At 41.0% G+C, this 16,793-nt stretch overlaps 2 protein-coding genes across 4 annotated transcripts; one reads left to right on the top strand and one right to left on the bottom strand.

Annotated features, from left to right (window-relative positions):
* Positions 1 to 313: 313 nt before the first annotated feature.
* On the bottom strand, positions 314 to 9,963 carry LOC110485656 (transcription elongation factor 1 homolog). Of its 2 annotated transcripts, none has more exons than XR_005036864.1 (4): positions 9,945 to 9,963; positions 8,533 to 8,700; positions 4,142 to 4,212; positions 314 to 1,695 (listed from the first exon to the last, which is right to left on the bottom strand). XR_005036864.1 is itself a non-coding variant. In XM_036949318.1 (4 exons), exons 2-4 carry the CDS (start codon positions 8,646 to 8,648, stop codon positions 1,631 to 1,633), a joined length of 252 nt encoding a protein of 83 aa, XP_036805213.1. In that variant the 5' UTR covers positions 8,649 to 8,700; positions 9,024 to 9,162; the 3' UTR covers positions 314 to 1,630. The 2 variants fall into 2 exon arrangements, 1 of the variants encoding a protein (XP_036805213.1); XM_036949318.1 differs by lacking the exon at positions 9,945 to 9,963 and adding an exon at positions 9,024 to 9,162.
* A 437-nt stretch (positions 9,964 to 10,400) lies between these two features.
* LOC110487512 (mitochondrial cardiolipin hydrolase-like) lies at positions 10,401 to 16,713 on the top strand. Of its 2 annotated transcripts, XM_036948325.1 has the most exons (5): positions 10,401 to 10,670; positions 10,959 to 11,036; positions 11,111 to 11,301; positions 11,687 to 11,916; positions 15,565 to 16,713. In XM_036948325.1, exons 3-5 carry the CDS (start codon positions 11,111 to 11,113, stop codon positions 15,822 to 15,824), a joined length of 681 nt encoding a protein of 226 aa, XP_036804220.1. In that variant the 5' UTR covers positions 10,401 to 10,670; positions 10,959 to 11,036; the 3' UTR covers positions 15,825 to 16,713. The 2 variants fall into 2 exon arrangements, with proteins under 2 accessions (XP_036804220.1, XP_036804219.1); XM_036948324.1 differs by lacking the exon at positions 10,959 to 11,036.
* The last annotated feature ends 80 nt before the right edge of the window (positions 16,714 to 16,793 follow it).

Raw genomic sequence — 16,793 nt, 5'->3', positions numbered from 1 at the left:
GAGGAGAGATTGAGATAGGGATGGAACAAACTGATAACCACTCATCATCGTGATCATAACTCATTGTCAATATCCACAGCTGAGAACCATGGGTACGCACACAATCACACAAAGGCATTGGGGCATACATACACACACGGTGCTCACGTCGGAGTTATGACGAGGAAAATGTTAAGGTTTTAGTGGTAAACTGTACAGTTTGGCGGTTTCCTCTAGCTAGCCTATTATCAGGAAATGAAACGGCATGTCTCTCCAGTAGGAACATGCTCTATATAGCTGGTTAACTCTCAGACCGTCGACACAGACACAATCATTGTGGATGTCAAAATACAACACTTTTTAATTTGTCACATTGAAAATAAAACTCATTACAATATCACAAAGGGCAACCAATTGCAAATCATTGGCAATTTTCTTATCATTTGAAAAACTAAAATAATCAGATCAATAATACTAATTTGGACCTACTGTTTATGTCCCATCCTACCTCTCCCTTTTAGTACGTTGTCTCTAACAAAGGAATGATGCAACATGTCTTCAGGGAGATACCGTAACCATTTCCACATTAAGAAAAAGGACCTGGGATATTCATAGAAAATATTTCAGAAACCACTTGAGAGTTTAGACTGTTCCAGAAAGCAGGATCATTGACTTAGCCAGCTAACAGTCCCAACAAAATCCAACTTGAAATCGTCATGGTATAATTGACTTGACAACCAACAACAACCCATATTCAAGTTTAGCTTTCTAAATATAAAATAAAGATATATTTAACTGCATATCAAAGTTAGCTGGCTAACTTAACAATCCTGCTTTCTGGAACACCCCACTAGGTTACTCTGCATAAACACACTCAGAGTCACACCGAATATACCCCAATGGAATGACCCAACACTATGGTATTGCTGTACACTGTGGTATTGTGTATCTCTGTACACAGGGGAGAGTAAAAACTAATTGTGGTAAAACCAAAACTAACCCAAGAGCAGCTACTAACTGTATAATCCTACCAGTAAGCTAGGAGCCATGACATCTGACCGCTAAAATGAAGTCTGTATGAATTAAAATGGTAATGAGTAGGGGAATAGGTTGACTTAACCAGAGTCATATATACCTTTAAGGTCACATCCCAAATGGAACCCTATTCCCTATATTGTGCACTATTTTCCACCCGAGCCCTACGGGAGCAGGTCAAAAGTAGTGCCCTACATAGGGAATGGGGTGCCATTTGGGGCGTAATCTATATAGGGCTCTGGACTGAACTATGGCTACGCAAGACAGTCTCGGTGGACGCCAGGTCACTAGTGTGGGAGATGTGCGGTGAGGTAAAGGTCAGAGGTTGCTTACCAGGCTGACTACATTGTAGGCATCTGCCAGATCTCACAACGTCTGGATAGTTGGTTCACATATCAGCTAACCACATGACACAGCAATATGATGCCCAACTGCAGTTGATGACGTGGCACGCAACTATTGGTTGATGCAATGCGACGTCTGCAATGTAGTCGGCCTGGAACGGGACCATCATCTTGAGCTGAAGACTGGCAGTGATTGGTGAGAAACAGACGAGCGCCACCTCTAAATCAGCTTCCTGTTCCAACGTGAGGTCTTCCGCCCCGGTGAGCCTGGGCTACTGATTGGCTGCTTCACAAGCGTCTATCCAATCACTGTACACATCCACAGGCTCTGACAGATCTTAGAGAGTAAGGTAAGGACATGTAACTTATATACACACTCAACCTAGAAAATGTTAGCAACAGAAGATTGGAGTAAATGTGACTTGCATGCAACTGTCTAGTCATTGGTGTATTTACATTTGAGCCATTTATCAGATGCTCTTATCCAGAGCAACTTACAGTCTAACTGTGCTGTAGGCATTCCTGATGTTAAAATACCTATAAAACAGTCTTATCATAATAGCCAATCCCGTTGGAATTGGGCATTACATCCTTAGGAAATGACCATTGCTGCAGCCTGATTGATTACGTATCAACTAGTACGGTTACATGCACACTATAATGCGATTATTGTGGATAGTCAGATTAATATAATAGTTTGAGTAAAAACTGCCTATATGCCCACACGTCTTGTCTCAAGAAAATGTCAAATGTTTCATACCCTCAAACACCAAGTTAGTCATACCTCATTTCAAAGTAGGCCATTATCACTGTCAATGGTGAATGGTAATTCTTCACGTTTTACTGGTGAAATGTTCAGACTGCCTGTCAATCATTTGATCTCAATCAGTTTCATGGGAATATGAATTGAGATCTTCTTGAATTACTGTTTTGTGACCAAATGAAAGCAGATGGTGTTAAAACATTTCTTGTTATTTTGCATCAAAGCGTTGCCTGAGGCGGGCACGCTGTTGAGTTTTACATACAGGACTACTCAGCTTCAGATAAGAAACGACAGAAGAGGTGTTTCTGGTGTAACATTACAGGCCTGGTAAAGCAGCCTATATGCCATTATATTCGGATCTGCTATGTAAAACACAAATTACACATTGCGATCCTGCGAGACAGTGACTTCGCTTTGTTCTAACGTTACTAAACGAGCACCATTGTGAGAAGTGATAATCTTCCATTTGTAATAAGTGATGAGAAGGACTATTAGTTGTCGGCTACATCTAGAGTGATTTTGAGCACTTAGAATCTTGGTGCTGAAAGGACAGTGGTCCTCGTGTCGTTCTGGGGCCCGTAGAGTTATGACCATCGTGACGGACACGCTGTGAATGTGGATCCTAGCTCTCGTTGGTGTCGTGGTAAAGGTCCATGTGGTGGATCAGTTTGTCTGCATACGCAATAGAGGGGGGCACGTTTCTGTAAGCTAAGCACTCAGTAGGTCGAGTTCAAGTGCATTGTACAAGACTGTTTTGAGGACAGCCGTTTTAGCGAACCCTGGTCAAGTTTTTGTCACGTCGGATTTGGCCTCTCAAAGTGGTCACGCCTCCGACCGACGGGCCTCTACACACACGCCTACAGTTCATCCTTCATGCCACCGTCAGAGAGAAAAACAAACACAGTAATACCACCATTTAGGCTACCTACCTATAGGCTGCTATAGACTACATATTGATTTAGTTTGTCATTCTATCGTTTATGGGACTTGTGGTCATTATAAATAAATAATATTTAGGCCTATCAGAGTTAATTTGACCATGCAGCCCCGTGTTCTCAATTTGAAAAATGTGAGGGAGATCCGCAAAAAAAGTATTAACATACTAACTTGAAATAAATAAATATTATTATTTTTGTATTATTACTTAGAATTAAATTACGAAACAAAATATGCCTTATTAGGCTATGCAATCATTCTACAGTGCCTTGGAATTCACTTGAGACATGAGAAAAGAGAAACATGAGTTTGGCTGGTCTTTGGTTTGAGGATCATGCGGTGAGCTATGAAACTCTAGTCTGTTAATTTAACTTGTACTCCCATGCCCTAATCACAGTCTACACACATCTATTTTGTAACAATATCTTGGAATAAAATAGAATATATTTGAAAATGAGTTTCCCAAATGAATAGTTTACAAATGCATATAGGCCATACTTCCGTAGTGACTAGTTCAGTTGTGCTGAATATTGACAGTTGATAGACAACTTTAGTACTGTTCCAAACTTAAACTATCCTTCTTTTTAAAATGTTTAAATAGCCTGTAGAGAAATCACGTCGTCTCCAGTGCTGCAGCATGCGCTCAGGTGTTGTCCTGCTCTGTTGTGGTGTTAACAAAAGACTCTGATCGTCTCCAGTGATGTAAAATGATGTAGAATTTCATGAAATGTTTATAAAAGCCAATTTGGTCTCATACCAAAATAAGAGATTCATGCAGTGCTTTTATTATAATGGATATCTTTTCACCCTCCTTGTCCGTGGAGGTCTGTGAATCCACCACCGTCGGGGTACTTTGTCATGTACAAAGTGAAGAAGAGTTTTTATAAAAACTGGATATGGGGCGGCGGTGGTTAAAGCGTTGGACCAGTAACTGAAAGGTTGCAAGATCGAATCCCCGAGCTGACAAGGTAAACATCTGTCGTTCTGCAGTTTAATATCAAATTATTAGTGTGCATGTAAACATACTCAATGTGATTATGAGAACAATAGCTGTTGTGTGAGTTCAATAGACTTCAAAGGATACAGGTAATGGGGGTTTGGAACTCCTCCAGGCAAACTGTGCATGATATTATCCCAGTATTTCTGGTCCTTTCCCTGTTGGCAATACAAGAAAATCAAAAGTTTAAACAAAGTATAAAAAAATAGTTGCATCATTAAAATGTCAGAGCTACAGCCTGAGGTGCAGTACCTCCTAGAGAACTACACTAACATATATAACATTACACACAAGTATGTGGATATCCCTTTGAATTAGTAGATTTGGCTATTTCAGCCACACCCGTCACTGACAGGTGTATAAAATTGAGCACACAGCCATACAATCTCCATAGACAAACAGTGGCAGTAGAATGGCCTTACAGAAGAGCTCAGTGACTTTAAAGATGGCACCGCCATAGGATTTCCAACAAGTCAGTTTGTCCAAATTCTGCCCTGCATGAACTGCCCTGGTCAACTGTCAGTGCTGTTATTGTGAAGTGAAACATCTAGGAGCAACAACAGGTCTGCCGCGAAGTGGTAGGTCACACAAGTTCACAGAACGGGACCACCGAGTGCTGAAGCGTGTAAAACCCATCTGTCCTCGGTTGCAACACTCACTACCGAGTTCCAAACTGCCTCTTGAAGCAACGTCAGCGCAATAACTGTTCGTCGGGAGCTTCATGAAATGGGTTTCCATTGCCGAGCAGCCACACAGAAGCCTAAGAGCACCATGTGCAATGCCAAGTGTCGGCTGGAGTGGTGTAAAGCACGCCGCAATTGGGACTCTGGAGCATTGGAAACACGTTCTCTGGGGTGATGAATAACACTTCACTGTCTGCAGTCCAACAGGCTAATCTGGGTTTGGTGGATGCCATGAGAACGCTACCTGCCCCAATGCATAGTGCTAACTGTAAAGTTCGGTGGAGGAGGAATAATAGTCGGGGGCTGTTTTTCCATGGTTTGTGCTAGGACCCTTAGTTCCAGTGAAGGGAAATCTTAATGCTACAGAATACAATGACAGTCTAGACGATTCTGTGCTTCCAACTTTGTGGCAACAGTTTAGGGAAGGCCCTTTCCTGTTTCAGCATGACAATGCCCCTGTGCACAAAGTGAGGTCCATACAGAAATGGTTTGTTGAGATCGATGTGGAAAAACTTGACTGGCCTGCACAAAGCCCTGACCTCAACCCCATCGAACACCTTTAGGATGATTTGGAAAGCCGATCAAGCCAGGCCCCACAGCAATGCTCTAACATCTAGTGGAAAGCCTTTTCAAAAGAGTGTAGGCTGTTATAGCAGAAAAGGAGTGGACCAACTCTATATTAATGCCCATTGATTTTGGAATGTGTTGTTCGACAAGCAGGTGTCCACATACTTATGGTCACGTAGTGTGCTTTTGACCAGGGCACATAGGGTTCTGGTCAAAGTACGTATGGAATAGGGTGCCATTTGGGAGGTAACGTCTGTGTATGCTATCCTTGATGCAGTAAAAAATGTAAAACATTGAACAATGAAGCTTTATGCAACATATTTTTGAGTGCTAACCCATTACACCTCTTCCTTCGCGGAATTTATAGGTTTTACGCACCAGTCAAACCTTTGGAAGAGCGCGATGGTTCTCTTTTGATTTGCCATTTGGGAGATAGCCATACTGTACTTTATTTCTTTTTTCTTTAGGGAACAGATCAGCTTTAATATTGCAGATAGATTGTAGCTTCCATCAATGTATACACACACACACACACACACACACTATACTATAGGTCGACCGATTAATAGGTATGGCTGATTTCAAGTTTTCATTATAAAAATGGGTAATCTGCATTTTTGGATGACGATTATGGCCGATTACATTGCACTGCACGAGGAAACGTGGCAGGCTGAACACCTGTTACGCGAGTGCAGCCAAGTAGCCAAGGTAAGTTTCTAGCTAGCATTAAACTTCTTATAAAAACAATCAATCTTCACATAACCACTAGTTAACCTAGTAATATCATCAACCATGTGTAGTTTACTAGCTTGCCCTGCGTTGCATATAATCAATGCGGTGCCTGTTAATTTATCATCGAATCACAGCCTACTTCGCCAAACGGGGGATGATTTAACAAAAGCGCACTCACGAAAAAAGCACAATCATTGCAGGAATGTACCTAACCATAAACATCAATGCCTTTCTTAAAATCAATACACAGAAGTATATATATTTTTAAACCTGCATATTTAGTTATTTTTTTATTATGTTAGCAGGTAATATTAACTAGGGAAATTGTGTCACTTCTCTTGTGTTCATTGCACTCAGAGTCAAGGTATATGCAACTGTTTGGGCCGCCTGGCTCATTGCGAACTAATTTGCAAGAATTTTATATAATTATGACATAACATTGAAGGTTGTGCAATGTAACAGCAATATTAAGACTTATGGTTGCCACCCGTCTGATAAAATACGCAACGCTTCGTATTTCACTGAAATAAACGTTTTGTTTTCGAAATTATAGTTTCCGGATTTGACCATATTAATGACCAAAGACTCGTATTTGTGTTTATTATACTATAATTAAGTTTATGATTTGATACTTGATAGAGCAGTCTGACTGAGCTGTGGTAGGCAGCATCAGGCTCGTAAGCATTCATTCAGCACTTTACTGCATTTGCCAGCAGCTCTTAGCAATACTTGAATCACAGCACTGTTTATGACATCAAGCCTATCCACTCCTGAGATTAGGATGGCAATACTAATGTGCCAATTAGAACATCCAATAGACAAAGGTATATGAAATACAAATGGTATAGAGAGAAATAGTTGACACGTTATAATTCCTAATAAACTTCTTAACTGGGAATATTGAAGAACTGGGAATATTGAACCACCAGCTTTCATAGGTTCTGAGCAACGAACTTAAACGTTAGCTTTTTACATGGCACATATTGCACTTTTACTTTCTTCTCCAACACTGTGTTTTTGTATTATTTAAACCAAATTGAGCATGTTTCATTATTTATTTGAGAATCATTTTATTTTATTTTATTTATGCATTATATTAAGTTAAAATAAAATGTTCACTGTTCATTCAGTATCGTTGTAATTGTCATTATTACAAATACATTTAAAAAATTATATTTACAAAATAATAATAAATAATATATATATATTTTTAAACGGCCGATTAATCGGTATCGGCTTTTTTGGGTCCTCCAATTATCGGTATTGAAAAATTATAAAATCGGTCGACCTCTACATGGTACCAATCAAAAGTTTGGACACCTACTCATTCCAGGGTTTTTTCTTTATTTTTCATATTTTCTACATTGTAGAATAATAGTGAAGACATCAAAACTATGAAATAACACATGGAATCATGTAGTACCCCCAAAAAAGTGTTTAAAAAATCTCATTATTTTGATTTGTTTAAGTGCCAAGAGTGTGCAACGCAAAGTGTGGCTACTTTGAAGAATCTAAAATATATTTTGATTTGTTCACTTTTTTGGCTACCACATGATTCCATGTGTTATTTCATAGTTTTGATGTCATCACTATTATTCTACAATGTAGAAAATTTAAAAAAAATAAAAAGTATGCATATATAAACTCAGCAAAAAAAAGAAACATCCCCTTTTCAGGACCCTGCCTTTCAAAGGTAATTCGTAAAAATCCAAATAACTTCACAGAACTTCATTGTAATGGGTTTGAACACTGTTTCCCATGCTTGTTCAATGAACCATAAACAATTAATGAACATGCAGCTGTGGAACGGTCATTAAGACACTAACAGCTTACAGAAGGTAGGCAATTAAGGTCATAGTTATGAAAACTTAGGACACTAAAAGAGGCCTTTCTACCGACTCTGAAAAACACCAAAAGAAAGATGCCCAGGGTCCCTGCTCATCTGCGTGAATGTGCCTTAGGCATGCTGCAAGGAGGCATGAGGACTGCAGATGTGGCCAGGGCAATAAATTGCAATGTCTGTACTGTGAGACACCTAAGACAGCGCTACAGGGAGACAGGACAGACAGCTGATCGTCCTCGCAGTGGCAGACCACGTGTAACAACACCTGCACAGGATCGGTACATCCGAACATCACACCTGCGGGACAGGTACAGGATGACAACAACAACTGCCCGAGTTACACCAGGAACGCACAATCCATCAGTGCTCAGACTGTCTGCAATAGGCTGAGAGAGGCTAACATTGGAGTGATGGTTGCTGATAATGGGCCTCTGTACACCTATGTAGATATTCTATTTTTTTTTTTTTTTTTAAATCAGACGTTTACAAAAATCAGACATTAACAATGTCTACACTGTATTTCTGATCAATTTGATGTTATTTTAAATGACAAAAAAAAATTTTCCTTAAAAAAAACAAGAAAATTTCTAAGTGACCCCAAACTTCTGAACGGGAGCATATATACACTTAATATACTGTACTTTGTTACTTACATTTTCACATCACATGACTTTTCGTGATTGCAGAACGGACAGGTGAATTGAGTGTCCAAATTTCCAGTAAGCTTCTTCTTTGGGGGGGGCTTTCTCTTGGACTTGCGGCGACCCATATTAGGTAGTCTTCACGTGTACCGTAACGTTAGCTAGATAGTTGGCTAAACTCTGTGGAGCAAATGTACATCAAAAACAAATAATGCAATTTTGTAACGGAATGGATCGCAGTCGTTCAATCAACTCAACGTTTTGTAAACAATATAATCCTGCTAGCTAGCTAGGTGCATGTAGCTAGCTAGTTTAGCTACTACAACAACAACGTGTGTTGTTGTCATAAACTCAGTCAACTCTCCAACATCTTTCCTTGCCGATTGTATAGTATCATGAAACCGAATGGTTCGTTATTAATCATGGAAAGAACAACATTATATATAATCAAGCTAGCTTCTATTATATCATTTTTCCATTAAACCATGTATTTGTTTAGCTACCTTTCCTAAGACCACACTCCGGCTTTTTAGCGAAGAAAGCAAGCAAGGAGAACCGGAAGTTCTTCTTCTTCTTTAAAGTTACGGTAAACTACACCTATTGGTGTATTGCCGCCACCTAATGTACGGAATATTGAAACAAAACACACAAACAGTCCCAGAAATCCCCAGGCACACACACAAAGATGCCTATTCTCTCCGATTTCCTCTCCGTTTGTGCTGTGTAGTTGAAAACCACAGTAATAAATGCTATAAAGTCCACCTTAGTATGCAAAATGTCATGATCCCTCTGTTAACACGGAACATATTGTTTCTACTACTACAATCACTTTTTCAACTTCACTCCTTCCACTCGTCTCAATGCCTCCAGATACATTATGGACAGCCCTTATTCTTGCCCATACGTCTCATTCACCCTAACAGGACACTTCAGAAATTCGGGTGCATGTTCACCACTACAATTGCAGCATTTAGGCTCAGCTGGCATAGAATACACCTCCCGTCCACATACACTTGGCCAAATAATTTATATTTATCACACTGCATGTGTTTGGGCATGAAGGCTCTTGCAGGAAATCCCATATAACCCAAAATACACGTGAGAAGGGAGAGACTCTTCATTTAAAAAAATTAACACAATAGAATGGCTGGATGGAGTGGGTTTCCGCACCCCATCTTTCAACGCGGGTCCGTCGTTGTGCACCAACCACTTGACCCAATTCTTCCTTTTATATCCTTTGCATTTACTTCTAGCGCCACCCCAGAGATAACACTCATCGACGCCACCTCATCCAACGCATCCACAATTTTAATAGAGACTTCAAACGGATCTCCCAGGAAACAACCTCGAGCCAAAACCCCTATTCCAACCAAAAAAATACTCAGAACTAGATTTGGATTTACTAGGTTCCACTACCACTTTACTTCTCTTATTTCCTTTTGCATTCATCACTGTAATCAAATGATTCTCCTCTCCACTCGACACGCCATCTGATTCAAACAGAACATCTGCTTCCGCCATTTTTCCTCCTGCCTTCAGAACCGGATGTTAACATGAACAACTGTCGTCATCTTCTTCTTTGTCTTCTTTAAGTTTTATTGGCGAATCGCAACCAACTGATAAGTGCATACACATACACCAACTGTACAGGTGTGTGAATCCTTTCACGACCTATCTACACCACTATATTCTCTTAACTAACCCTGCATTTCTAATACTATAAAATTATTCCCTACAAATCTCACTAATCCCATCATCCCCATCCAACCTCTCTGACCCTGTCAAACAACCCCTCTTTCTACATCATACGTGTCACCAAATAATGTAACGACCCTGGGTTTATAAGCGCGGAAATCGACTCTGCCGTTTGAGCATGCTTTTGCGTCACAGTCGATAGCGCGCCGAACCTCGGGCTAGAAGGTCGAGGGTTCGAGACTTGCTCCCTGCTGTTTCATTAAATTCATTACAATAATAATACATGTTGAACCGTTTTAACAACTGTCTACTGATTGGTGGAAACGTTGCAAATATCCCGCGAGTTTTAAATTGATTGACAGCTCTAGAGCACTGGTCGACGTTCGTCTTCGAAGTCCACTCAATTAAAAGTCCATCGTGAAAACAGATGCACGACGGCGGTGAAAAAAGTCAAGGTAGCTAAAGTGGTTTAAAATAAGAGTTCATTCTAGCACACAGCATGTATGAACTGAGAAATTATGCTTACAAAAATAGCGACTGCATGAAGGTAGCTCAGACTTGCAGAGATAAGATAGTTAGAATAAACTAATTTAGCTGGCTAACTGTCGAAGTTACTATAGCCTCTTGCCTCTGCACCGGGCTGCAGTAGTGGTCCATTATTTGCTAGCGATGTCATTGTCCTTATAAAGCTGGTGAAAACGAGCTCCGTTCACAAGTTAATGGCTGTTTTGCATATCCAACAGACCTCAACTATCATTAGCTGTCAAGACTTCACCCTAGCTAGGCTAATCCTAACCAAGAGCTGAAAGGCAGGGGAAAAGGTGGGAAGGCCTACTGTATGTAATTTAGCGCTTCCATTCAACATTTTCATGACAACTTCTCCCGCTGCCCACAGATGTCAGTGGTTCAGATGGTGAAGATCGTGGGTCTGGGGGCTGTGGCCCTCACTCTCAGTGTGGAGTGGTTGGGCTGGCTCTTCTGTCGCCTCTGGCCCCGGAAAATATCCAGAGGGCCCCTGAAAGAAGTCTTCTTTTTCCCTACAGAGGTCGCCTGCACAGAGCGTCTCTTCACTCCTAACTCACCATTGTAAGTAATAGAATGCGTTCCAAATGGCACCTTTTACCAGGGCCCTGTAGTGGCCGAGTAGTGCATACTAGTGCCCTAGGGTACCACTTGGGATGCCAGTACAGTCAACATTAACTACTCACCATCATATTCATTAATAATATATCTATCCAATGTCTCTAAGAATGTGGCTGTTTTTTGATAGACTTTCTGTTGATTTGAGATGTTTTGCTATGGGATAGGAATAATGACTCAATGAGTGACTACTATACAGTTGATACACCTTCCACAGTAACTCCTTCTCTCTCCCTTTCCTCTCCCTCTTATCCTCCTCTCCTCTGCCCCCATCATCTTCCCCTGTCCCCATCATCTTCCCCTCCTCTCGCCCTCTCCCCATCCACCCCAGCCCCTGCCCCTGTCCTTTACCCCACAACATCAATACCTCCTTCACCCGTCTCCTGGTCCACATCCTATCTGCCTCCTCCTCCTTGGACCTGTGTGTGTTCGCCTTCACCAACCTGGACCTGAGCCGGGCCATACTGGCCCTCCACACCAGGGGCATCCCCATCCGTATCCTCACTGACATGGACTACACCCTCATCACCGGCTCCCAGATAGGGGCCATCCGCAGAGCAGGTAGGCTGATGGCAGAGGCCCAATCCTAAAGCAGTTATTGGAATCTACCACCTAGCTATGTACAATCCCCCTATGCACTGACATCACTCATCTGCAAATCAGGTTGGGCCAGGGGTTCCCAAAGTTTTTCACTCAGGCCCCCCCTTCCAGCATTGGGGGACATCCCACGCGCCATGTCTATTTCTATGGGAACAAGCACTGTTCATGACACACTGTTCACACCCCTCTTGTTGACGGGGAGAAAATGTTACAGGTTTGTTTGTTTTCTGCAATTATATACATTTTGCCTTCTCTAATATGTATTCATGTAATCTTTGTGTGACTCAAACATTACAACAAAATCTATGGGCTAAAAAACCTAGCTAAAAAATAATATAATAATAATAATGCAGAGTCTGAAGTCACTTGATCTTATTGATCAATCAATTCAGTCAATAAAGTTATTGCTGGAGAGTTATAACTAGATCCCATAATGGTTCCTGGTTATAGCCTAATCATAATTCATGTGATTTACAATGTGGTTTTATCATGCTGCTCTGCACTCTACTTCTTCAGTGTAGTCAGTTACACACTGTCCATGCTCATAATGCATAGATAGATAGTGTGTGCATCTCAAATGGCACCCTATTCCCTATATAGTACACTACTTTTTGGTCGGAACTAGTGTAAGTGCAAGATGTGGGCAGAAAAGCTAATTGTGAATTAAACAGGTTTTTAACCAAATACTGTGATTGCTATTTGACATGTGATATAGATCAAACTCTTGGGCGGACTGTTGGAATCATAGAAATGGAATGATTTACATTAAGAAGAAAAGTGGAAAGCAAAATGTTCTTGTTTGGAACAATTGGTTGACTTAACAGAACAGCATGCGAACTAAGTGAATCTAATGGCGAGGAGGAGGAACTGCACCGCTTGAGTGACGGGGCGGAGCTTGGTGTGTGTGGGAAGCAGCCGCAAGAGGAGACAAATCACAGAGTAAACTATAAAAACAAACAAGGCTGAGATGCAAAAATATTGCATGCGACATGGATCTCTTGCGATATGGAAATATTTCGATGTGAATTCGATGAATTGGGCAGACCTACTATATAGAGAATAGGAACACATTCAGAATGCCATTTAGGAGAATAGGAACGCATTCAGAGGGATGACAGAATATGTTGCAAGCGTGGTCTGGCCCTAGTGGGCTTGCCAGCACAAGCACAGACGAGTCAGAAACCTGTGGATTTGCACATGGAATTTAGACTTCGGAGCACCAATGCAGCTCTGATAAATACATTGAATAGCACGTGGTTACATCTGTATTGTGGTTTCAAGTCCCGTGTACTCAGGCTGTAGTTAGGCTACATTTTAATCATTTGAGGAGCGAGCATCACAAGCAAAGTCATTTTGTATCAATTTACTTCTCCCACGAGAACCATTAGCACAGGCAAATCTGATTGGGCTAGCTGTATCAAAGCCTCTGCCATAGAAACCAATGGAGCATGGCTTTGTGTCTGTGGTTGCACAACATTCACCTACACAATGCAGAAAAATCACTTGTCTCTAGCTCAACCCGTTCAAAACTAAAGACATATATTTTACCGGAGCTACACTGAGCAAAAATAGAAACGCATCATGCAACAATTTCAAAGATTTTACTGAGTTACAGTTCATTATAAGGAAATCAGTTAACTGAAATAAATTAGGCCCTAATCTATGGATTTCTCATGACTGGGAAAACAGATCTGTTGGTCACAGGTACCTTAAAGGTAGGGGCATAGATAAAATAAAATGACAGTATCTGGTGTGACCACCATTTGCCTCATGCAGTGCGACACATCTCCTTCACATAGAGTTGATCAGTCTATTGATTGTGGCCTGTGGAATGTTGTCCCACTCCTCTTCAATGGCTGTGCGAAGTTGCTGGATATTAACGGGAACTGGAATGTCCTGTCGTACACGTCGATCCAGAGCATCCCAAACATGCTCAATACGTGACACGTCTGGTGAGTATGCAGGCCATGGAAGAACTGGGAAATTTTCCGTATCCAGGAATTGTGTACAGATCCTTGCGACATTGGGCCGTGCATTATCATGCTGAAACATGAGGTGTTGGTGGGAGATGAATGGCATGAACATATGCCTCAGTATCTCTGTGCCTTCAAAGTGCCATCAATAAAATGCAATTGTGTTCGTTGTCTGTAGCTTATGACTGCCCATACCACAACCCCAGCGCCATCATGGGACACTCTGTTCACAATGTTGACATCAGCAAACCGCTCGCCCACACGACGCCATACAGGCTTTCTGCCATCAGCCCCGTACAGTTGAAACCGGGATTCATCCGTGAATAGCACACTTCTCCAGCATGCCAGTGGCCATCGAAGGTGAGCATTTGCCCACTGAAGTTGGTTACGACGCCAAACTGCAGTCAGGTCAAGACCCTGGTGAGGACGATGAGCACACAGATGAGCTTCCCTGAAACGGTTTCTGACAATTTTTGAAGAAATTCTTCGGTTGTGCAAACCCACAGTTTCATCAGTTGTCAGGGTGACTGGTCTCAAACGATCCCACAGGTGAAGAAGCTGGATGTGGCTGGTTGGATGTACTGCCAAATTCTCTAAAACGATGTTAATGGCGGCTTATGGTAGAGAAATAAACATTACATTCTCTGGCAACAGCTCTGGTGGACATTCCTGCAGTCAGCATGCCAATTGCACGCTCCCTCAACTTGAGACATCTGTGGCATTGTGTTGTGACAAAACTGAACATTTTAGAGTGGCCTTTTATTGTTCTCAGCACAAGGTGCGCCTGTGTAATGATTATCATCTTCTTCATATGTCATGCCTGTCAGATGGATGGTTTATCTTAGCAAAGGAGAAGTGCTCACTAACAGGAATGTAAACACATTTGTGCCACATTTTTGGGAAATAAGCTTTTTGTGCCTATGAAAAATATCTAGGCTCTTTTATTTCAGCTCACGAAACATGGGACCAACACTTTACATGTTGCGTTTATATTTTTGTTTAGTATACATATTCTATTTCTAGCACGGATTTGCGGGACGCTCTTAAAGGGTTAAATACAGTGCTTGACTTGGGCAGGAGCTGAGTACTGGTACCTCAAATGTTCTACTGCTTGAGCTCACGTTCCCCTTTATAGAATATATGTTCAAAGTATTGTGGCGCTCCTCCACCTAAATAGAAACAGTACCGGCATGCAAAATGAGTACCTGAACCTATTTCAAGTCAAGCACTGGGTACACAAATAAATCATCTTTATTAAGGAACTATGAAAATAGTTCAAATAAACGCTATTTAATTAAAAAAATACAGTTTGGATCAGTTAGATTGAGTTCATTACTACTAAATACATTAACTGGGACATTTTAGATGTGCTGCAAAATTATTTATCCCATCAAGGTGTGCCACTTTTTTTTTTTTAAGAAGAAAAAAAAAGGTTGGGAACCACATCCTTAGACAGACAAATTATGAATGGCACAAGCTGTCTGTCTGTCTCTCTTTCTGCTTCTCTCTATTTGGAATCTCTGTGAGGTCCGACTCTGTGGGAGGTGTGACTCCACCACAATGCACCACAACTGTGACTGTATTCATAATATAGCATGGCCTCTCTCATCCTTTGTATTCCCCTTCCATTCCCCAGGCATCTGTGTGAGGTGTGACTCCGGCGCCGTCCACATGCACCACAAGTTCGCCGTGGTGGACGGCCGGCGCCTAATCACCGGCTCCCTGAACTGGACACTGACAGCCATCCAGAGCAACAAGGAGAACATCCTGGTCACGGAGGAACCAGATCTAGTCCTGCCCTTCATCACTGAGTTCCAGAGGCTCTGGGATGTCAATGACCCGGCTAGGAGACACCTGCCGTCCATCACAGAGAAACCTGCTAGTTTAGTACTATAGAGAGACAGAGAAACATGGCTGAAATGTTTGTATGGTGCTGGTGTATGGTGCCAGTAGCTGGTGGTTACTTTTGGTTTACCAACTGGTTTACCAACTGGTACGGTGATTATGTAGAATGTTTTATTATATTTTCCATTTGTGAGAAACCTGCTAGTTTAGTATTATGGATAGAAAGGTGTATGGTCCTTATCTGGGACAAACCTGTCCAAATAAAAACAGTATTTATATAAGTGTAGTGTGGTACATTAGGATTGGACAGTACTGGTCAAGTACATGATGTATAATTTGGGTAGTTTGCTATCTAGTAGTTTTATATTTTTTTCAATCTCAGATAAACCTGCTCATCCACATCTTATCAGAGAAACCAGCTTTCTTCGTCATGTAGATAGACTTGAAAAACATGGCTTTCATCTGTAGTTTCCTACTTCAGTAGAAGTAATATATTTTTGACAGATCAATCGCTGCTTTAGACTGGTGTGGGGATGATGTAGAATGGGTAGTTTGATATTTTGAAAGTTTTTTATAGTTTTACATTGTTTACATTGAGGTATTTTGTTATTGTACACAATGTTGTATATATTTTAATACAAAGTAATTTGAATTGTTTTTTTTGTTAAATGTTATATTGGATAACTAAAATATAGGAATTTGTTTTGTATGTTAAATGCTATATTTAAAATAAGATTTGATTACAGTATTTAGATAAAGATAGAAATAGTGAGAATACTTAATGTTAACTCAGTCCATCTTATGGTTTATCATTAAGAACCAGACCAGTATGCCTAGTCAGAACAATTGCACTGAGAGATAAGTGGTGCATTGCAGTCACGCAGAAGATATTTGTAATGCTTCTCAGAGCACACAGCTCAAATTAAAAATCCACTCTACTGCAATATGGCAGGCCTCCTGCATCTCAATCCCCCAGAATATGTGTCCCAAATGACAACGTATTCCCTATATAGTGCACTA

Source organism: Oncorhynchus mykiss, chromosome 17 (genome assembly GCF_013265735.2).
Source record: "Oncorhynchus mykiss isolate Arlee chromosome 17, USDA_OmykA_1.1, whole genome shotgun sequence".
NCBI classification, from domain to species: Eukaryota; Metazoa; Chordata; class Actinopteri; order Salmoniformes; family Salmonidae; genus Oncorhynchus; species Oncorhynchus mykiss.
The sequence above is the reverse complement of the archived record's forward strand: the minus strand, read 5'-3'. Positions and strand labels throughout refer to the sequence as shown.

Coding starts and splice junctions, on each gene's coding strand:
- LOC110487512 (XM_036948324.1), top strand. CDS start 11,111: ATGTCAGTGGTTCAGATGGTGAAGATCGTGGGTCTGGGGGCTGTGGCC. Junction 11,302..11,686: donor TTCACTCCTAACTCACCATT/GTAAGTAATAGA, acceptor CATCCACCCCAG/CCCCTGCCCCTGTCCTTTAC. Junction 11,917..15,564: donor AGGGGCCATCCGCAGAGCAG/GTAGGCTGATGG, acceptor TCCATTCCCCAG/GCATCTGTGTGAGGTGTGAC.
- LOC110485656 (XM_036949318.1), bottom strand. CDS start 8,648: ATGGGTCGCCGCAAGTCCAAGAGAAAGCCCCCCCCAAAGAAGAAGCTT. Junction 4,213..8,532: donor AAGTCATGTGATGTGAAAAT/GTAAGTAACAAA, acceptor TATTGCCAACAG/GGAAAGGACCAGAAATACTG. Junction 1,696..4,141: donor GTTCCAAACCCCCATTACCT/GTATCCTTTGAA, acceptor TTACTCTCTAAG/ATCTGTCAGAGCCTGTGGAT.